Source organism: Parambassis ranga, chromosome 14, assembly GCF_900634625.1.
Source record: "Parambassis ranga chromosome 14, fParRan2.1, whole genome shotgun sequence".
NCBI lineage: Eukaryota > Metazoa > Chordata > Actinopteri > Ambassidae > Parambassis > Parambassis ranga.
In genome coordinates, this window is record NC_041034.1 from 15,546,555 (window position 1) to 15,569,817 (window position 23,263).

Genomic DNA, 23,263 nt, shown 5'->3' on the forward strand with positions numbered 1-23,263 from the left:
CTGTGGTAATAAAAACAAAATAAATAAAAGAGCCCAGGTCATTATCACAGTCCCTCCCACTAACCAGCACTGAACTCGTTCACACCACCTTCTCTGATTTATCTTCGCTAGCTTGGACCTCAGCTGCCCATGCTGGCACAAATCGGTGTGCACTGTTATCTCCCTGTGGTCTGTTCAGTTACTGGCTGCTGCGGCTGGCAGGCAGCTCAGCAGACGACCAGCACAGCTTAAAGACTGAAAATGACAACGTGTGCCAGGGTAATACATCAGACTGAGAGGGATGATCCCAGTCATTATTTAAAGAGGAACTTGGAAAGGGAGTTGGGAGTACCAGTACAAGGTCACTATAAAATATAGATATAGTCTAAAAATATCATGTGTATAAAAGGAAAGATCCCTGTTCATACAATATGCCCAAGCAACAAGACAACCCCTGAATCTTTAAGTATTTTTACAACCATTTTTTTTCTTTTCTGCACGACTAAATTAGATCGGCAGAATGTGATGGTCAACCTTGACTGAACAACACTAAAGCATGCTGGGTATTTACCAGCTTGAGCCAGGTGTCACTAACACTGCTAGAGAACAGAGCCAGTGATGCAGTAATCTGATTACTTTTTGTTTTTGTCTCTGTAGCTACAGTCTGAACAATGCAGATGTTTCTGATGGATCTGTAAAAAGCTTGCTGTTAGATCCACATCACTGCCACCTGGACCTGGAACCTGAGTATGATGCATATGAGTGTCCACATATTAGTGAATTACATGTTTTTGTTTTGTTTTAAAGGACCGTTAGCATTTAGCCTACAGCACTAGATGAGAGTATTCTGAAAATGTTTTGCATTTGATTACAACCATCTGTAAAGTTGTGACAATCAAGGTGCACGTTGTCAGACTGTTCCTGGTGACCACTTAAGCTATGTGTCATCAAGGCAAGGCTCTTCACTACACAATTTTATATGTATTATTTTCATTTATACCATTTATGCGTAAAAGCACCTGAGTGAGCAGCTATGTCCAAACTTTTGATTGGTAGTATTTATTGCCTCAATGTTGTAGGAGGACAAATGCAGTTCAGTAATTCAACATTTTTATTTTTATTGTATAATCATAAGGTACTTTAACCATCAGGTTACATAAGACTAAAGCCAGTAATGTCTATTCCTTGTAATGTGTGAGGGATCACTTCAGTCTCCTGGATCTATCCTGGAAACCTTATCTCTGTAAACACACACACACACACACACACACAGTAGTAGCAGTAGTTGCTGCTTGAGTAAGATGGCATATTGAGGGCTGGGTGAAGGGTGGCTGAGCTTGCTTCCCTCTGCAGCATCTGCAGCGCAGAACCAATCACACCTCAGTACATATCTATAAAAATTGATTGCGATAATATGACAAGGGACACTACAGCTGTTCTTTGGACAGGAGAAAACACAGATGTGAGTGTTACACAGAGTTGAGTGTGTCCATCTGAAATCCCTACCTGCTGCATGAAAACAAACTTCCACAGCTCCACCCTCGTCTGCTCTCTCTCTCTCTCTCTCTCTCTCTCTTGGTAATTCACTCTCTCTATATAAAGTCAGTTTGATTGAGTATCTTCTCCTCTCTTGTGTGCTCAGCACTGGCCTCCCTGCTCACACACACTCTCACACAGTCTCCCTGCATGTGCTCCTGAAACACTCTGCATGAGGCCGTTGATGCTCTGGACTCTTATGATCCTTCTTTTTGAGGTAAGCAGACATGGACTGGACTGTCTGGCGTGTTTAGTCAGTACGATGAATCGTATAGACCCGGAGGGACTCTAAGTGCTAATAAAATGGGATCACAATGGATGGATGTGTTTCTGCTGCTGCAGCACTTAATGCAAGGCATATTCCTTCGGTCAATTGGTGCATAATGAGTCTGTCTTACAGATAAGCTGCATATTAGCATGTGGCTTTGGTGTCCACATTGATTGCTGTGTATTTGCTGTAGTACTGTGCTGAATGTATTCAGAATAACATTTCATAGTTAACACATGGCTCCAGGAAACAGGTATTAAAAGTGATTTTTTTTTTGCATGCAGTGTGTCTGCTTCAGTAGGTGGACAATCCCTTTGTATATTTCCAACAACTGTAAAAGTGTTTGGACTGCATGTGTATAATTTGCTGTCCCTGTGTGACAGTTTATTGCTCTAATTTTGGATCAAGACCAGCAGCTCTGCTGACTAAAGAGCTGTAGTTGCTGAACTTTAAAAGAAGGTTGTTGTTTTTTTCTGGCTCACAGTACAGTAGGAATCCTAAAGTCCTCTCCCACTTGAATCATTTTCACATTTCCGGAACAAATGGAGCATCTGACATGTCTATTTCTTTCTCAGCTTCATTGATTTAACAAGGTAAAGGTGCATCAATGCATGCAGGCTCCAGTTTCAACTAGACTTGAGAGGGCCTTCTTAGTTTGAGTTGATAATGACTGATAAACAACGAAGAGGCATCATTGGGATCAGATTTTTATCATCCATTGATCCAAACTAAATGTGTCTTTGTCAAGGCAGAGATCATGTAAGTTGGTCTCTGCATGTGTCAGTCATTTCAGTCTTTGTGGATGGATTGTGACTCTGCATGTGGTCTTAGTGTCCCCTCCTTCAGAGTGTGAGGGGGACGGACTCCCAGTGGGTTACGGATCCAGGGACTCCATCCTCAAACCTGATGCGAAGAGAGGCTGGAAGCGACGAAGACGTGGGCAACTGAAGCGCACTGACAGGTGAGCACAGCTGTTATGGTTGTGTTATCACATCTGTTCCATGTGGCAGGCTTTTGATCCTGAATGTTGCATTTACTGTGGGTAAACACTGTGGCAACGCCTGAATCCAGAAAATGCCTCATAATAGGCTGACTGGCTGCAGGCTAGTGTGCAGTCTGTGCCTGCGTCAGGCACTGTGGTCGGTGTGAAACCTCCTGTGTTCATGTGGTTTGCTGATGTTTCAGCTGCAGCAGCTGGGATCAGGGCCACATCACTAAGGCTGACAGAGAGAAGGAGCAGGCTGCATTCGGACTGAGTGGTGGTGCAGCCATGCGCTGCTCCACCCTGCTCTGCATCCTCACGGGGGTGCTTCTCTACTTGGTGCTGGGAGCTGTGGTGTTCCGCGCCCTGGAGTCTCCACGTGAGGAGGGCAAGCACTGGCAACTGCAGAAAAAGTGCGAGGAGTTCCTGCTTAACTTCACCTGCATTGACATAGACAACCTGCAGGACCTTATAAAGGTAGGGGGACTCAGCAGACTGTCTGCTGACTGCTGAAACAGGGGACTTGTCAGAATAAAAATGTACTTTTTTGTTACATTTTTTTTTCAAATAAATGCTTTTCATCAATGGAAACTCTAAAATGAATTTGACTCTGCTGGTGCAGCTACGGCTTGTTGTTATTTACACATAAACAAACTCCAACGAAGATTGGAATCTTCCATACTGACCACCTCTTCCAGCTAAAAATATATTTTGGCCATGTGTCCGACAGTTAACTGATCCTACCTCATATTTCATATCCACTGGGAACTTTGATGACTCTGACAATAAAGCTTACCATACTTTAAATCCTTCACATTTCTGTCATGCAGCTCCTGTGTGACCCTGAAAGTGCTGCCAGGCTCTGGGTCAGATAACAGGTGTTGGTCCTGTGTATGAAGTCCACCGTTAGGAGCAGTCTTAGCACCTCTAGAATGAACATTGTAAATGACTGTTTTAGCCTACAAAGTGATTAAAAAGATGCGCCGGCTGACATTTACAATAAGGTTAAAGGAGGCCACGAAAGGCCATATTAGTAAAATAAGTCCTATCTTTTTATTGTTTAAATAAAAAAAATGAATTGTGGTTGCATTATAGTTATATTAGCAGACAAAATGATGAAGGACATTATGATATATTTATTTTTTAGTATTTGAGATTTAGCTCGCTGTGACACAGTGAGTGAATTTTTTTAATGTCCCTCTTGATGACAGTGGTGCTGTCACTGTGTTCTCACCTTTCAGCCAAATCATATACCCTCCTGTGGCTGTGGGTCTGTGTGGAGACACATGTTCCAAACGTGTATCTCTAACATCAGTTTCAGCACAGAGATGGTGATGATGATGGTCATCCCGCTCAGTGGAGAGTTGCCCCCCCCTCTGCCAGCCTGTAGCTTTGTTGTCCTGACCGCCTGCTGCTTCACCTTGTTCTTATGAACAGCCATGTTTGAAATTTTAATGATAGAGGAAGTGAGATCTGTGCAGTCAAAGTCTGCAGATAACTAAAAGAACTGCAGCTGGCAGCTGTTACAGAGTCATTCTTTAGTTTTTCTGTGCAACACAGCAGCATTGCGGGTCAGGTTTTATTGATAACACTGTAAAGCTGTTGTACAGGGTGGTGTCACTCTGGCAGACAGGACGTAGGCTTGTCTCACAATTATAAACATCCAATACATCAAATGTAATGATGTCTGCAGAAACCATGTAAATTCATAACTTCATTACACCCAGGGTTAAATTCAGAAGCAGGTAATTGGATCAGAGAATTAGTCGTTCGATAGGAATGGAGCCATCCCAGTGATCAATCAGCAGTCACCTCTCTGACTGCCTGATTGTGGAAATACAATGTTAGGATTCAACCTGTCTGTAAGGTTTCATAAACTAACTAGTTAATTCTTCTCTCATCTAGGAGGTGGTGGATGCTATTGGTGCAGGTGTGGATCCAAACAGTAACACCACCTTTGTCAGCAACTGGGATCTGGCCAGCGCCTTCTTTTTCTCAGGGACAATCATCACAACCATTGGTGGGTGTTCACTAAAACATCTGAATGAACTCTGATTACATATGTGTGACTGAACTCATAATACTAAACCTCCACCTTTGACCCTGTGTGTCCAGGTTTTGGAAACATCTCCCCAAAGACAGAAGGAGGGCAGCTGTTCTGCATTTTTTACGCCCTGGTTGGAATCCCTTTGTTTGGTTTCCTGCTTGCTGGGGTTGGTGACCATCTGGGTACCGGGCTAAGAAAAACTGTGGCCAGAATCGAGACTCTCTTCCTGGTCAGACCTTTTAAAATCAGATTCAAATGCCAGTCTTAACTCACTTCTTAAGTCTCATCCTGCTGTGTTGTTTGACCCTGTGACAGAAATGGCGGGTCAGCCCCACCATTGTACGTGTGATCTCAGCTGTGCTGTCCATCCTGCTGGGCTGCCTGCTCTTTGTGGCTGTGCCCATCTTTGTATTTCAAAGGGTGGAGAGGTGGAGCTTTCTGGAGTCAGCCTACTTTGTGGTCATCACGTTAACCACAGTGGGATTTGGTGACTATGTTGCAGGTAATAACAGCCAAAGCACGATTCTTATCACAGCTTGCAGTGGTGTGAAAGGCAACACCTTTTCTAGCCTTCAGAATAGATGGCGCTCTAATATTTCAGATATAAAACCATTGCACTAGATTGCATACTTTAAAATGACCTCCAAAGCCTTTCTATTAATTAGCTACTGTCACTGGCCTCTGCTAATGTGGCATATCGAATTGGAAGCGTTTCATGCAGCACTCCAACTTTGTTCAGTTCGTTCTGGTTTTGAAGAAACTCAAGAAGAAGACGGGAAACTACCATTTTGTGACGTTAAACATGACACAGCATCATCTAGGAATAAGAAAGGGTCACATGGCTTTTTTAACTTTGATGTAAAAACACCTCACTCTCCCATGTAATAATGAAAAGTGTCATGCAAAGACACTTGTTTATGTGTATGTATGTGAAGACAGACTGGCAATATTACAACATATACCACAAAACCTTCAAAAAAGCCTCTTTCACAGTGATACATATGGGATACCTGTAGTGGTTTCTAACCCTAACCCTAACCCTAACCCTAACCCTAACCCTTTTTTCAACACTGCAGATGACGTCTCATCAAAGAGACGTGCTTTAATATAACAGTACTCCAATACTGTTGCTGTTCTTTCCCTACAGCTGATATGAAACCATGGCTTTCTTGCTTTTTCATATTTTTCTTCGTTGAATGTATTGATCGGCAGACAGGTAGCTGGTAGGACTTAATTAGTCATTCATAAGTATAACTGTCAGCTGTAATGCATTAAGTTCACTTAGCACAGACAGTGTCATCAATTATTCATAATGATTTTCTTGTGAGAGATGAATTATTGATCATGTAATGTGCTGTGTAGAATATCCTGTCTTAACTGTTTATTTACTCCATTGAAGAGGATGTGTGACTGTGTCGCCTCTTTACCCACTGCTCATGTACTCCGTGTGTTAAAGGGGATTCTGGAAATGGAACTGACCATTGGTACAAGCCTCTGGTGTGGTTCTGGATCCTGCTGGGTCTTGCGTACTTTGCATCCATCCTGACAATGATTGGTAACTGGCTGCGGGTTCTTTCAAAGAAGACCAGAGCTGAGGTACTTCCTGTCTGTTCTGTCATGTCTTGTCTCCACCACTTCTCGTTCATCATCTATCCTCCTCCTTTCAGATGGAAGAGCTGCGAGCTCATGCCACAGACTGGACCCAGAACATACAGAATATGTCGGTGGACTTTCGCATCCCTGGTAAAATTGATGACCCCTTCAAAAGGCATAGACGAAAGCGTCGCCACGGCCAACGCAGCCATGGTCACAGTGTGTCAGCCACTGGCAACCCTGAAGGAAACGAAGAGCAGCATGAGAGTCGAACAGAGTCCGGATCTTACTCCACGTCCTCCTCCTCCTCCTCTAATGAATCAGGATCTGGATCAGAAACAGACTCTCAGGTCACTCAGACAGAGCGAGTACCAGAGGAAAAGACTGCAGAGCCTAAGAAGGAGGAGGAGCCTCCTCCTGATCCCCACCTGTCTCAGCCTCTGGATTACTTTGGGGAGAACCTTGCCTTTATTGATGAGTCTTCAGATACTCAGAGTGGTAAACTACATTTGGATCCTCTGTTGGATCCAACACAACCCGGCTCCCGTCAGCCAAAGAGGAGACGCCACAGGAGGCCTGTTCCACAGAGAAACACCAAAGTAAACGGCTTCACTGCTACCAAGAAGGAGCCCAACGGACACCCCAAACCTGTACCAGAGCTGCCAGCGAATCCTTAAGTGTCTTTCCTGCAGCACCAACCTGAAAGGTGTACTGTCGGCATCTTTGTGTATATTTGCTGCTTACTTACAGACACTTAAGATGAAAACATGATGCTGAAGTCATGGCCACTTGTGGTTTGCTTTTATAGCATGTGAGTGTGTATGCCTGTCAAAGATGGATTGTTCCTTTTTATTTATGAAGAGTTACTGTCCTCTACTGGACTAAGACTGAATTACACTACCTGCAAAAACATTTTGTTATAAAAAACTAATCCAAAACAACACAAATGAAACAGCTCCTGTCTTCAGTCCTGCCAACAATTAAACAGGTAATAAACAAAAGCCTGTGTACAAGCATAACATTTGCATTTTGATTGCCAAATGCATTAAACCATACTGTACTACTAATCTGTAATAAAGTTTTTTTAATATATACCTTGTCTAACCTTTTTTGTTGGTTTTCCTCATGAACTTCTCTGAGAACAGAAAAGCTGCAGTTATCATGAATAAGCAATTCCTCCAATGTCGCTGTGTGGACCTTCATTCTGCAACAACACAATGACCCCCAAACTCTCTGTCTGTACACAAAGCTTTTATCAGTGACAGCAGAACCTGAAGAGAGGGGAGGAAAGGCCTGAAAGCACTTTGCTGTAGTTTGTAATTAAACAATTATTTGGAGCAAAGCTTGTAGAGACAGGTTTCCTGTGTGGTATGGATGCGCTGTATGAATGTCAAGTTGTCAATATGGCCCTTATAGCATGCACTGTATATCTCCTCAGCTGAACCATGTAAGTGATACTCTGCAGGAAACCTTAGCTTGTTTCAATCTGAAAATGGCACCAAGGACAAACGAGGAACAGCAGCAGAGAGCGGCTGCAATTATCCTAATGTCTGCATTTTTAGTCTTTTACAAAACAAAACAAACTAAACTGCTGTAGTATGTGACAGCAGTCTAATAATAAACACATGATTTCAAGATAAAATAACATGAAATAATATATAATATATATAGCCAGTAGGTGGCGGTGTGCCAAACACTGAATATTGTTGTATAGATGTGTTTAGGGTCAGACTCTGATCATGCATGTGACATTTGGTACAAATTGGACAGAAGTTATAGTGACTTCCTGTTTCTTGTGGAATTGTCACATTTTGAAGCCACGCCCCGGCCACACCGTAATACTTTAATACACAATCTTGAACAAGTGTGCGATCACAAATTTAATGAGTTTTGGGGCATGTTAAGGCCTCCAAAAATGTGATCACTGAATCAGGAAAAAAATAAAAAAAAATAATCCCTAGGGTTTCAATAGGGCTCTCAAACCAAGATGTTACTGCTGATTCTCCTTCTTTGAATGGATGATTTTTCTATGATTCTAACACAACCAGCAGATGGCACTCACATCTAGTGTCCACAACACGGCTACACTACAGTGCTCCAGTATATCCAAGGTCTTTGACTAAAATACTGTATGTATTTACTTCTATTTGTGTAATTTTGGCCAACTGATTTATATAAAATGAGGCCATTTTTCAGCCAGCCCTTTGTCCATTTTGTATTAAACAGAACATGAGGCCGCCTTTGGAAACCTGACAGGTTCCTGCAGCATAATGTGCAGAGACAAAACGCAGCACTCTCTGGCATAACAATCAGGACATCAGGAGGCAGTGATGATGTGCAATGGCAGTGGGTGACCTTTTACTGGAGGACACACACTCAGCTGCTATAACGTCATCACGGGCTGCTGCAGTTCCCCTGTGCTGCCACTGGAGGGCGAATTTCCCTTAATTTAAAGGGAAAATCCACATTAAATTAGAATCTAAACATTCTTCAGTGTGTATTGCTGCACACATCCAAGCTTTGTCTTAGCTGAGCAGTTCATATCATTTTTAGACGAATAATGGAGCATCAATTGATAAATGGAAACAATATTACATATAGGGATTAGGTCACACTGACCTAGATTCTCTATTAAGACCTTTTTTATGAATAATCATTACAAAATATGACACATCCTGTGTTAGTGTGCCATGTTTAACTTTCTGTTCTGACTGGGTGCTTGAATCCTTAAAACCATTATTCAGTAGAGTAATACTGATTGTATTGTGATGGAGGTGTTTATAGTAAAGGTGGAGGCTTGTTTCCTATCAGCTGTGATATCTGTCAGTCACTGATGCAGTGCCCTGTGCTTTTTGTGGACACAATGGCTCCTCGGTATTTATGTAGCCCATCAAATGACACCTGTCTGAGGTCACGACCCGCCCTAAGGAGTCCCCCCCCCCCACCCCCCCCCCCCCCCCGGACCCCCAGCTGGCATTCACACTGCTGTTACAGCTCCGCTCTTCACACATTCAACACAAATTTTTGTCGGAGATAACACACACACACACACACATACACGTTTAATTAAGGCTTATGAAAGTAGATAATATAAACAGTTTAGACTGTCCAATTTGTGTGCATGATTCGAATGAATCTGGCATGAGCGCTTTCGTCTCTAGCCGGATAACGCAGACTCTGCACCAGTATGATGCAGCCCCGCGGAATTGCAGTGTCTGCAGCAGAGACTGATGACCTTGCTTCAAGGTCGCAATGACACTGCCGTCAGTTTTTCCTCTCATGCGCGCACCACGAAAATCCTGTCCGAGCCCCGAGCCCGCTGCATTCATGTGACCACAGCAAGACTGTAGTCCTGCACCTCTCACTGTGCTCTGCCTATTGGTCCGGGCTGCACCAACGTTTATTCGTCTATAATTAGAACCGGATAATGCCATGGTGTTTGGAGACATACAGATTAGTACTTTATTTTTTTTTTAATTAGTAGACAAGGTTATAAACTAAACCGTGACAACCCTTTTTTCTCCCTCTCTCTCGCCGCCAGCTGTTACCAGGCATGTTGAAAAGCAGTGTCTATTTCGAGAGGCAACAAAGTTAGACGGAAAAAAACTATTCAAATGCTGTGATCGACTTTAAAGCACACAGATCCATCTCTGTTCATCCTACTACTACCCACTGATTATTTCCTCTTCTCATCCCATTGCAGTGATCTCCTGATCTCTTCTTCTTTGGCTATTGTCCAGATAGTGTAGTAACAGAGTGGAGCCGGGTCAGTGTCACGAGATCGACAGCATGACTACATTTTCCATAGAGGTGTGCATGCAGCCTGTTCTTTCTGCAGCAGTCCACCAAATCTTCTGTCACAATGGAAGCTGAAGAGAACATTTACCCACATAAAAGCTATGATGTATTCAGTGTTTTAAAGGTTAAAATACTAACGTATAAGACTATTATTTGTAGACAGATTGTGTAATTACATCCAGAAGAAACTTATAGGCCTGTTTAAAGACATGTAATATATTATATGTACATATAATATATTATATGTATATATAATATATTATTCTGTCGTTCTTCTTTTACAAGTATATTTCCTAAATATGTCGACACAGCTATTTTTTGCTATGCTGTTCTGAAATGATAACCCTATAATATGAATATACCTGGAATATATTAGGATTAACGTAGACCAGGTCATTTTTTTCCCGAGTTGCAGGCCTGTATTATAATGCGGATGACGCTGGTGGAAGGTGCGTACGGACGTAACGGAGACACAGCGGACGCAAATTGAGGCAGAGGGAGGAGAAATAGCACGAGATCGGGAATACGTCACTAAACTGCGTCAAGCTAAAAAGAAGAAAGTGAGGCAGGAACCGGAAGTCACTCCGTAATAAATGTGCGATTTCAGTTTAGTCTAGTTATAACAGCAGTTAGTGTTTCTGTGGAGAAAGCGGCACATTCACGCAACTAAAGACGATTTTTTTTCCACATCAGACGTATTTTCGCTTTTAGACGTCGTCTAGCTTGTTAAAAGTAAGAACGTGCCGTGCGTCCCTTACGTTTTATTGTGGAACTCTCCTACCGGAAGTTCGTATTTTCCTTCTTGGCGTGTTGACGCTTATAGTCAACTACAACCTCAGTTGTGGAAGCCGAAGACGGGAATTTGTAACACCAGGGTACGAAACCGAACAGCCGGGCAAGACATTGTGTCGCTGGTTGTCGTTACAACCTTATCACACGGTAACGTTGTGATGCGATGTGAGAAACCCTGCGAGGCTTTGACGGCGCCATTAAACCACTTCAGTCGACTGTGGACTTACCAGCCGCAAAGACTTGACTGACTCCAGATTAAAACACATCACTAAGATGTTTTTGCATTGCACAGTAAGTACCATTTCTCACACCACAGTGCACACATTGGCCATATAGCGACGTTGTTGTGTTAGATTTGTTTTTCCGGACATGTCAGCTGTCCTAGCGACAGCCTGATGTGCACGCAGAGCTGTAAGTTCGCTTGGCCACGTTATTGGGGGTAGAAGACACGAGCCGCTGAATAAATACTTTAGTAGACTATATTGTGTAATAATTAGCTTCACGCGCTTACTGTCCGGTTTACAACATATCGGACTAATCCATGGCTATTTAAATGCTGCAACACTCCCCTTAAAGGTCTGGTCATCAATAAACCTCCCTGCAAACCCCATTAATAAGAGGGTCACTCATAGAAATATATGAAGTGAATGAACACTGCATGACTGAATAAGATGACTGTCCTCACTTATGAAGTCATGTCCTGCATGGACAAACAGCACAGGACACTTTTACAACTGCACACTCGTTATTATATTCCCTGGAGTTATTCCTCTTTTGGTTTTAACACACTGAACTCTTTAAGTCACCGAGGCTGCTGGACCAGGATTGAGATCACTGATCTTAAGGCATAATCCACTTTGGCAATTAACCTTTCACCGGTCCGAGATCACTAGGCAGCAAGGTCACCCCTGGGTGCTGTTCTCGTCGTCTCCACAGTGCGCCGCATTCAAAAAAAAGCTCCAACTGAGTTTAGTGTATACAGTCTGTGTGTGATGCATTGTCAGTGACAGAGACCACTGGTGGCCCCCTAACAAAAGCCAACCTGATAAGAACACTTTAAAGACATGAGAAAGACTAGTTATAAGCAAAGATATGGGACCTCTAGATAACATTGTCAGAAATGTGTCAGATACATCCCTAATAAAAAGTATATATATATATATATATATATATATATATATATATATGTAGGCCTATAGTCATATTACAACATTGACGCTCAAGGTTAAAGTTTCAAAATTGCCTGCAATTTGGAATTTAAAATACGCAATTCAAGAGTTATATTTAGACTTAGACAGCAGACTGAAATCATATTCCATGTAAAGTTTTTTTTTTCTACTTAAAGCAGTCTCTTTAATTATTTACAGACAGTTATCACCAAACTTTAGCTTATGACTTTGTAAGAGTGAGAGTCAAGGTGTTGGCTTTACTCTGTCTGTCCTTCAAGCATTCCTGTGACTGTGACCTTTGGAGTGTGTCACGCAGCATAAAGGGGGTGGGTACTCCAGCAGTGTGCAGAGATCTGGATAGATTCACTGGGTTATGTATTTTTGGAAGGAAAGTCAGTATTAAAAAACATACATACATGCTTTATTACACAGACAACCAAACTGTTTGCAATGAGTACAATGTGTTCCTCCTGGCATGTAGTGAAGATTAGCACTGCTATTATTAAGAGCCTTTTAATCATTTAATATGTACACCTTGTTCTCATGCATCATGGTCATACAGAGGCGGCACACAATGTACTTGTACCACTCAAATCACATATGGATCACAACAGGGGCAGTGATCTCTTTGAACTGGAGGTAAGTTCTGATGACACTGAAAAACCTTTGCTTACTTTTCAGGTGTCCTGATAACTGCAGACTTCAACCCACAGCAATAGCACTTCACTGAGCTGGCATCAAAAGTGAGCGATACATAGGCTTCGAACTCCAGTTCACCAAACGGGTAAGCTGTTCCCACATCACCTTTTACACTGATGAAATATTATGCTTCAGCTTGGATTATGTATAGCTTCACCTGCTCCACACTGCACTCATCTAAGGCTGTGATTGACTTTTATTCTTAAAGAGTTGTTCCAGGAGTTGTTAAAGGAGGACCTTGCACAGATATGTCTGAAATTATAATGCACTAACTGAAAAAGGATATGCAGTGATTTCAGTGCAAACTGGAAAACAGAATCAATGAGGAGAGAGTAGAGTAAAATAAATCAATGCAATGTCCAAAATCCAAGGAGAAAGGAGCAATTAAGATATCAGTCCCAGCGATGTCATCGTTTTTGAAGCGTTTATTTTGTTTGTTCTCATTTAGGGGGTGGGTGAACTTGACTTAAATGCAGATTTTCAACTTATTATGAAAATACCATTATTATCATTTTATTAAGGGCATCAAGGTTGTGGTTGGATGGACTACTTATCCAGTGCCACCTCTAATAAATACCGTCTGTGGTGATCCTCTCTCATAACAGACTATAACTCTAAATTCTGCAGTGTAACAGTGTAGATGCTATATTTCATCTACGCATGTTTTACATCTAGTGTTATTACAGATGGTTGATTTGGCCATCATGGTGAACACCGCTTCAGTCATATGGCCGTCACCGTGTTAAACTGTTCCCAGACTGCTCCGTGCACTAACGTGTTCAGCTCGGTGGATCCATCCTTTATCATCCAGCAGAGAAAGCCGATCGTAGCCCGGCCCTTCTCAACACACAGCCGACACGAGCTAGCAGCAGCAGGCAGTCTGGAAACTGTTTTTTTTCTGTCCCGCCGGTGCCATGGTATCACTCTGTGGGGGGACTTAACATTAAGACCTGTACTAGTCACCGCTGTCAGGTAAGATGCAGCCTAGTCCGGGTTAGTGTGACAAAAATAAACCTCGACCCCAGAAGGAGATAGCTGGTCAGTCAGGATTAACGCTAGCTAGCTAGCTTACTTAGCTACAAGCAGCTAACCAACAGTTATCATTAACGTGTACATGTTGAAGCTAGCTAATGCTAACCCGACCCCCAAACACGCCGAATCTTAGTTTACAGTGCACACAACACATGTCCATGGCAGGACAACAGAGGCAACCTCGACCTGCTCTGCACATTGTTTCATTTGTTGTATTGACAGCAGTGAGAACTGATATCGATCTAATCGCTTTATATTTTTTCCTCTGTCGAAAACGGTGTTCCTCATTTGCCAAGCAGATGTTGATCCGGCCAGCGGTGCACATGGTAGCTCAATCACATTGTTGATCACATAGCGTTATGTAGTAGTTCTGCAGGTACTGGCTGAGCAATTCACTGAGCGTTTAAAACTCAGTCCAAGCAAGCTAAACTTTAAACAAGCTAGGGTTGTTGTGACCTCCTTGTTACCTGCTAGACAGTGTTTATATGCAGAGAGGGCAAACTCCACATAAATCTATGCCAGCAGCTATAGGATTAGGTTATCTGCTGCAACAATAAATATGATAAAAGCATACCTGCGTCGCAGTGAGTGTGTATCCAGCCTTGTCCTGGATATGATGTCCCACATATACAGCCATACTTCGCTACATCTTACATTATTTGGTGGATATGTAATACCTATGGTAATATATTTTATTTCCCAGTAAACCTTCACGACTAACTCAGTTTTCCTGACAGTATGAATGCATTACAAGCTTACCCTTGTTTCAAAGGGTCTTAAACCTAGTTTGTGTTACCAGATTCAGATCACCATCAAAACACACCTTCATATGCATGCTAGCATTGATTAATCAGGTCAGTTAAGATGGTGTTTTATCAGCAATATGCATGTGTATATATGTATATATGTATATCTATACATAGCATATATATATGTAACACTGACAAGCATTTTAACAATGATACCAAACTCCCATCAAATGCTGTCACTGAGGCTTGGAATTGAAGTATTTAAATGACCATACACACAGTATAAACAGAGTAAATTTAGAAGCTAGAGTTACAGCTTGATTTAAATCCAGCTAATGAATGAGAAAAGAACATGCACAATGCACAATGTACAATGCATTGCCAGTTTGTATGCAGGAGAAACTACAAGTCAATTTCAGGTCTTAACGTAGACTATTTAGGCTTCAGAGATCCCATCTCATGCAGTGATCTATTAAGTTGGAACAAGAGCACAATTGTATAGTAAGGCTCTGCATCGATGTACTCACTGTGGAAGCCATTTTTCCAACAACCATTTAGACAGAGTAAAGTGAGTCTTTGTTTGTTTTCCTATACTATTTACTGACTCTTTGTAGGGTGTAATTACAGCAGCAGTGCAGGTATGTTCTGAGTTAATTACCCTTAGGTTAGGTTGGAGTGGTGGTCTGTTTTCTCATACAAATATACATGAATCTGGTTGTACACTGCACGTTGAATCACAGTTAAATAGCAGATTTACTTTTGGGGAAACCAAGCTTATACTCCCTGAAGGGCAGAAATTGTGTCACATGTTTCATGTCCTTTAAGAAGAATGCACTATACTGTAGTGTACAGTACATTCAGTTGTTGACTCATTAAATTTTATGTGCTTGTATTTGGATTCATAAACCTTTTTCATTTCATTGCCAGTGTGAAGCCATCATTTTTGTTTCTTTGATTAAATTGAGAAGCACAGACAGCCGTTGGCAGGTATAAAGGTTACTGCAGTACTCTTACCGCCTATAAATTATATATCCGGTTAAGGAAGAGTGACCACTGTTTATGAGTATAGTGACCTTCATCCAGTCACCTTGGCTATTTTAATGACTAGGAATGTGACAAAGCCTTCACAGAGTGGGGATGGTCTAAGGACTCCATAGTTCAATTTTAGGCTTGAAAGGTTTGGTTTCGTCAATCTGAGGTGTTTTTTATGGCTTAAAGCATGTATGACAGATTAACAGCACAATACAGAGAGTGAGATGGGAGAACAAGTGGGTCTGCTGTGATGACAGTAAAGCAAAACTCAATCTATGTCTCTATCTAAAAAAGGGCCATGATCTTGTTCTGCAGTCCCCACATGTTTGTTGGTTAGTAGTTTAGCTCGACTTTAATTTGTTATGCTGCCACACTGGCCCCAGCTGTGGCTGGAGGCATCATGTTTTAGGGTTGTCTGTCCATTGTCATGAGCGCAATATGTCAGGAACGCCTTGAGGAAATTTGGCACAAATGTTCTCTGGACTCAAGGATGAACTGATTGGATTTTGGTAGTCAAAGGTCAAGGTCATTCTGACCTCATGTCTGTCCCGTCCTTGTGAAAGTAATGTCTCAAGAAATGCCTTGAGGAAATTTCTTCAATGGAGCACAAATGTTCACTTGGAGTCAAGAATGAAGCGAGTCTGTGGCAAAGATCATTTTGACTTTACAAAATGCCGACCGTACTTCTTCTGTCTAGATGATGACCAGGACAACACGCTGATATGGAGCCTCAGATTGCATAGTCCTCTACTGTAATATAAAAGTAATCTCTAAGTCATGGAAATTATTCACTGGACTCAAACATATATAAGTATGGTGACAATGGAGTCAATTAATTGTGGGACAGTTTGTAACTAGCATAAGTCTTGAATTCCTTTTAAGAGTTTTTTTCTACTGCCCATTCCCTTTTGATCACTGTGTTTACACTCAAACCATCCCACATCATGGTGGACTGGAGCTCATGATGAGGCACAGTGGGTCTTTTTTTTGTTGAAAGATGCTACACTGAAAACTAAAAAACCTCAGACTTAAAGTGAACTGCTTTGATTCTAGTTATACAAGTTTATATTATGTCAGATTCTAAATGTTTCAGATTGTTTGTATTTTGTGCCTTGTTCAAAATCCATAATGGATTTGTGCCATCTGCTGGCAAGAAAAGACATTTCTTTAAAAGGCTGGATGAAGATACTTAAAAAGATGTGAGGCAAAGAGTTCTGTTTTATTATTAATTTGACCTTTCTTTGTTTTGTCCTCCAGACATGTCTTCCCGGGAGCGTCGGTCAGATGTCTACATAAAGGCAGAACCGAGCAGTCCAGAGGGAGGTGGGGGAGGACGGACCAGTCCCGGTGGGGCCTCCTCAGACTCTTCTCAAAGTGGAGGTGGAGGAACCAGAGGAGACGGCGCTAAACGTTACTCGCCGCCTCTCTACACACCAGCTCTGCGTTGTCACTTCAAAGATGAGAGTGGTGACGGGGCAGAGGAGGGCTCCACTGGAAATGGAGCAGGGCGATGCAAGTATGCCCTCAGCACGCTGCCTAAAAGGCTGTGTCTAGTATGTGGGGACGTGGCTTCAGGTTACCATTATGGCGTGGCGTCATGTGAGGCCTGCAAAGCGTTCTTCAAGAGAACCATTCAAGGTGTGTTGATGAAAAACATGCAGTGCTGAAAAACATACGTTTAGTTCATACTTTTTCACTTTACAGAATTTAGACTGCAGGCTTTATTCTTCATTTTCATAGTCAAAGTCACAGTCAGTTCTCTTCATGGTGGTCCGGAAGGACCCACATCATATACTGATGGTGTTATTCTTTACTATGCATCAGTACACAGTCACCCGGTACCTAACCAACCCGTCTGGTTTATACCTTCTGTAAACAACAAATAGCTGTCTTACTGCATGTTAGCAGATTTGCAGTATAAAATGTAGAATGCTTGTAATTTATTGAAATTGACATTTTCTCTTCATCAGGTAACATTGAATACAGCTGTCCGGCATCAAATGAGTGTGAAATCACCAAAAGGCGTAGAAAGGCTTGCCAGGCATGCCGCTTTACCAAGTGCCTCAAAGTAGGCATGCTGAAGGAGGGTAAGTGTTACAGTCTTTGATATTAGATCTTAATAGTCACTGTACACTGTATTTGTATATTTCTGTTTATTCTAATTACTTTATATTTCACAATGTAGGAGTCCGTCTTGACAGGGTGCGAGGCGGAAGGCAGAAGTACAAAAGACGCCCAGAAGTGGAAAATGCAACATACCAGAGTGCCCCTCTGCCCCTGACAAAGGAGAGTGAAAAAGGTGGGATTCATTGTTGTTATTACTGTGAGTGCTATGAGTCTCAGCAATACAACAGTAATACAACAGCATCAGCAATTTACAAAACTCTTAGTCAAGTACAACTGATTACAAAACAGTGCCCTCTACTGCATAAAAGGTGCATTGTCATTTTATGCTTTAGCTTTTAACTTGAACTGAAAATCTGGCTGTGTCTCAGAAGTATTTATATGTGTTTGTTAATGAGTTAGTCGGCAAGCCTGTATTTGAATAGAAATCTGGACATTTGCAGCATTAACAATGTAAACATGCTCTTAAGGTGTTTCAGCTGACCACCGTGTTTCTGAATCTTCACTTCTATTAATATATCATTTTATGTTTTATGACACAGGTTCCTCCAACATCATCGTGTCTCACCTCCTAGTAGCCGAGCCAGAGAAATTATTTGCCATGCCCGATCCTCTGCAGCCTGACACAGCCCAGCGTACGCTCACCACCCTCTGTGACCTTGCAGACCGTGAGCTGGTTGTGATCATTGGCTGGGCTAAACATATTCCTGGTAAGAGATGCTGAGATAATGAAGGAGGCGAGCAGCGTCTGTGGATTTTAGGAACATGCAGTGTCATATTTCACTTAGGCTGTGACTAGAATATTAAACCTCATGTGAATGGTGAACAATGTATAACAAAATGAACTCTTTGATGTGCATTGCACGATAGATATACATCTGAATATCCACTCACTCTGGAATTTAGTCAACAGCTGCTTACAGGAAGTAGCTTATATATGGGTTAGTTGTTGGTTGATCCCAAAAATATTAACAGTTCGCATTCTCCGCATTTAGATATGTCTGCCTTACTGTCTTTTTCCCCCCCACAGGCTTCCTGTCACTGTCTTTAGCAGACCAGATGTCCGTGCTGCAGTCAGTGTGGCTGGAGGTACTAGTGCTGGGTGTAGCATACCGCTCACTCGGCTGTGAGGACGAGGTGGTGTTCGCAGAGGATTTTGTCCTTGACGAGGAGATGTCACGCGTTGCTGGACTGACAGAGCTTAATGCAGCAATTAGTCAACTTGCTCGCCGCTTCCGTGCACTAAACGTGGACCGGGAGGAATTTGTCATGCTAAAAGCCATCGCACTCACTAACTCAGGTATTTATGCACTGCAACAGTAATTATGATGACATGTAGATCAGACTCAACATTACCTGTACCTCAGGGCTATACTTCTTTAGCTCGCCAAGATTAAACTACCTAATCTCTTTTGTTGCTGCGGTTGCCACTTGATAACACTAATTAATTATCTACTACCATGGCACAGCATACAAGCTAAAACTATTTAGTTTTAATCCAACAAAAAACACATCCTTATCACTATATTACATAATGAATGAGTTTATTGAGGTTTAATAGAACACACTGCAGGTTATACAGGTTTAGCTAATAAACTGCCTAATGATCCTGTGTGTGGTTTTGCTGCACAGTACAGTATGTGCATTATTACAGTGGGGATGGGTTGGGTTAAATGTGCAGACAATGTCTGTTGTCTGTCCTTTTAGCTTGATGGGATTATCTGTTCCCCTGACAACAGGAGAAAGATCTGGTATTTCCACAGTTAGGTGCGGTGACAGCCCTTTGTGGGCAGACTGTGACATAAACACTGCAGGAAAAAAGACAGGAGAATTTGTGGCAGGTTTACCCAACTCCTACTAACCTTTATGTAGACACGCCTTACGTGAAATATAAAGTAATTAGAATAAACAGAAATATACAAATACAGTGTACAGTGAAAATTAAGATCTAATATCAAAGACTGTGATAATCCTCAGGCTTTTTCACTCACAAAGCTGAGGAAATATAAACCGCCTATACTTACTGTACGTCCCCTGCTGTTTTGTCAGACTCTGTTTACATCGAGGACATGGAGGCTGTGCAGAAGCTGCGCGACATCCTCCACCAGGCCCTGCTGGAGCTGGAATGTCAGAGGCGCCCAGACGACCCCCAGCGGGCAGGACGTCTCCTTTTAACATTGCCTCTCCTCCGACAGACTGCTGGCCGTGCTCTTACTACCTTCTACAGCATCAAGACCCGTGGTGGTGTACCCATGCACAAACTATTTCTGGAGATGCTGGAAGCCATGATGGACTCCCCCTAGAGTGGAAAAGCAGCAGGAGAAAAGAAGATGCAGAGAAAGACCCAATAGAGATCTAAGTCTTCAAGAGGAGAGGTTTATGAAAAAGGAAAGCGTTTATCAGAGAAATAATAATGAGGAAATAATCCTTTACCCTTAGGCTACACGAAGAAAGGAAAATAATTTGAGAAAAGAGAAACCTCATTTCTTCATTTTGCTGAGTGGTACTGGGCAATTTACAGTAATATGAAACTGCCAAACTAAAAGTGAAAGGCTCCTGGATCCATGACTTAAAACAACAACATAAATGTCTCAGTTTGAACTTCTCCATGGCATGTGTCATCACAGTGTCGACCTGCAATCACTTCACTTCTGAAGAACATGGACAGACTGCAATCATCTGGCTTTGAACCTTTTAAAAATAATGCTCATGAAAGCCATAACAATAAACCTGGTGAAAGGCTCGAGGGTCCAGTGTGGGGGTCAGGATAAAATGCACATCAAGTGCTTGTACTTACTATAGTTTAGTGTGCCGTTGTAGGCAAATCATAGGAATTACTTGCAATATGTTAAAAGCAATATATTGACTCGATTATTGTCTGTCACATTTAAAATGCAGATAAAACAGTGGGTTTATGTCAGTAGTTCTCCACTCTTCAGACCCCAAGTGCTGTTTTTTTATCAATCTAACATCTAGTAGAAACTACATGAGTAGAAAGAAACTCTTCATAGAGGAAAAAACAGCAGCACTTTTAGGGTTAGTGGTGGAGTTGGCGCTACTGGTGGAGGATTCTTTATAAAAGGTTGTGCAATTGATTTTTAGAGTTGCAATGTTCTACTTGGAAGTGATACAAGTGTAAAAGGCTGAAAAAAATGGCTTCCATACAAGCAAGCGTGTGTGTGTCTGCTGCCACTCCGATGAGCTCGACTGAGATCAGGGAAGCACACAGACATGATTAGAAAAGAAATGCATATGCCTCATCTGCTTTTCTAAACAACTCCTCCTCCACTAGAAACAGAGCTTTTGGGTTCAGCGGCTGTGCATTTTAAAAAAAAGAAAAGAAAAAAAGTTCTGTCCTGTTTCATTTGTGGGTTATAAGCGTGTAACACTAACCTATATGATTGTGTGTATGGTGAGAAGTTGCTGCATTTTTGGCAGTAGTTAAGGATGTTGCATAAGAGATCCCTGCTCGGTTGACACACGTCTGTTGAACTTTTAAAATGCCCGATAAAAGGGCTCAGGGCAACAAGAAATGCAAATTATGCAACATCTTCCTTTTGGATGTTTGAATCTTTGTTAGACAACATCCCGAAAAGTCCTACTCATTCTTTAGAAAGTTTGTATACTAACAGTATAAATGATCATTATAGTTAGCTTCACTGCAATGCAAAACTACCACATCTGATTTCAAAAATCAGATCCCTAAATATAATATTAAATGGCTGAAAGACCATTCATCTTTTAGCCATGTACAGTTCCATTAAAATAATAAAATAAACAAGAGTCATGCAATTTAGTGTGGAAGATAATTAAGCCAGCAAAAGGCACACAAATTCCCCATTTTAATGATATTCGCGCAGCTTACAGTGTACTAAAATTTGTAAAAACTTGAAACTTGCATTTTTCATACTGTTTCCTTTTTAGGATTTAAGGGTACTTTATTTACATTGTGACACACTGTTGTGGGTTTGGTATCAAAAATGATGCTTTCTATTCAGGATATTATTAAAAAAATGATAATTGTTTTGTATGTAAACAGTTGTGTGTTTTCTGAGTATTGCTCACATAGGGATCAATTAAACTGGTTGTAATAGATGTGGTGTCACAGCGAGGCTACAGAAGGCTACCTCAGGAGGCAAGAGTAAGCCAGATGGCCAATTACTGTGGAGACAAATGTAACTTACAGGGGGGTTTGATTTGATATATTGGGTACACTGAATGTCTTGCAGTCGTACAAACACCTCGGTTTGTTTCTGTTTTCATAACTTTACGGTTATACGGCTCATTAACTGTGCTCTATAAGATGCCTCATGGTACCCAGATGGTACAGTCAGACAGAGGTACTAGCATGTGAAACATGGGGACTGATATCTGGCAAAAAATGTGACTCTGATTCACCTGTTTGTTACAGCTTACATATGTCAGTCATCTAAAAATGTCTGTCTCTTGATTTGTTTCCAAATTTCTTTTCAAACAAATAATTCTAGAGTGGTAATTAGAGCTGTTCCTTGTTTAAACTCAGTCATATATGCAACGGTAGATTATTTTTCATTAGCATACAAATACATTTTAGGTACAGCGCGGGGTTCGGGTGGAGCGAGGGTCACTTGCAGTGTCATTGTTTAAATTATACAGTCATTTGTAGGTTCTGTAACATGTGCGCATTAATATAAAATGAGCAATACAATAAATTACCAAACCTCACACATTTCCTTGTATAGCCACAGTGTACATTTAACATTGCCAGTTATAATGAAGAATAGCTACTAAACGTTATATTATTTAGAAGTTCAAATCAATGTTTGTATTTTGAAAGACTATTTAAATGATTAAATTCTATTTTTTACTCAATTTACTGTTGTTTGTTGACACTGCTTTATTTTTGTGTGTGATATTGGCTGTTAAATTCTGTGTGTAGGCTACTTTTTTTCATTTAGATATAAAAAAACAGTTTGATGTCCTTGTCTAAACATGTCCACATTAAAAAAAAAAAGAATCACTGTGAAAAAAGTGAGATCTTCCACTGTCTGACACAAACAGGGAGTGGATTATTGTAGGTGCTTTGTGTTGTGTAATAAATGGACACATCACCACCACATATCATTGGCCTCATCTCTCCCTGTAGATGTTTATGTGTGTGTGTGTGTTTGTTCTACATGGTGGTACTGGCACATTAATAACAGTACACATGTCTGCCTATGAGGGAGTACATTAATGACTTTACCGGTGTAAATATGTTAGATAAGCCAGCAATGGACCTTTAATAGAGACTATTGCCACAGATAGGATAATGCAGGTGGCTGAGTTCCATTTAGGGGAGGTCCTGCTCTGCATGCTAGCTTATTACAGGAACTGAACCATTATTGTTACACCCGTCCATACTGTCACAAGTCTTTTATAGGCTTTATTCATATTTCCTCCATCTACATGTACGTTTTCATTGTATAATGATTAATACCTGAA

At 41.5% G+C, this 23,263-nt stretch overlaps 2 protein-coding genes across 3 annotated transcripts; both read left to right on the top strand.

Annotated features, from left to right (window-relative positions):
- The first annotated feature begins 2,668 nt into the window (after window positions 1–2,668).
- Window positions 2,669–7,082, top strand: kcnk4b (potassium channel, subfamily K, member 4b). Its single transcript, XM_028422210.1, has 7 exons — window positions 2,669–2,744; window positions 2,969–3,242; window positions 4,671–4,785; window positions 4,881–5,041; window positions 5,128–5,314; window positions 6,269–6,408; window positions 6,480–7,082. Exons 2-7 carry the CDS (start codon window positions 3,054–3,056, stop codon window positions 7,080–7,082), a joined length of 1,395 nt encoding a protein of 464 aa, XP_028278011.1. The 5' UTR covers window positions 2,669–2,744; window positions 2,969–3,053.
- A 3,933-nt stretch (window positions 7,083–11,015) lies between these two features.
- Window positions 11,016–22,563, top strand: esrra (estrogen-related receptor alpha). Of its 2 annotated transcripts, XM_028421658.1 has the most exons (8): window positions 11,016–11,286; window positions 12,846–12,948; window positions 16,934–17,314; window positions 17,647–17,763; window positions 17,862–17,975; window positions 18,343–18,510; window positions 18,831–19,100; window positions 19,850–22,563. In XM_028421658.1, exons 3-8 carry the CDS (start codon window positions 16,936–16,938, stop codon window positions 20,101–20,103), a joined length of 1,302 nt encoding a protein of 433 aa, XP_028277459.1. In that variant the 5' UTR covers window positions 11,016–11,286; window positions 12,846–12,948; window positions 16,934–16,935; the 3' UTR covers window positions 20,104–22,563. The 2 variants fall into 2 exon arrangements, with proteins under 2 accessions (XP_028277459.1, XP_028277460.1); XM_028421659.1 differs by lacking the exons at window positions 11,016–11,286; window positions 12,846–12,948 and adding an exon at window positions 13,701–13,835.
- Window positions 22,564–23,263: the final 700 nt, after the last annotated feature.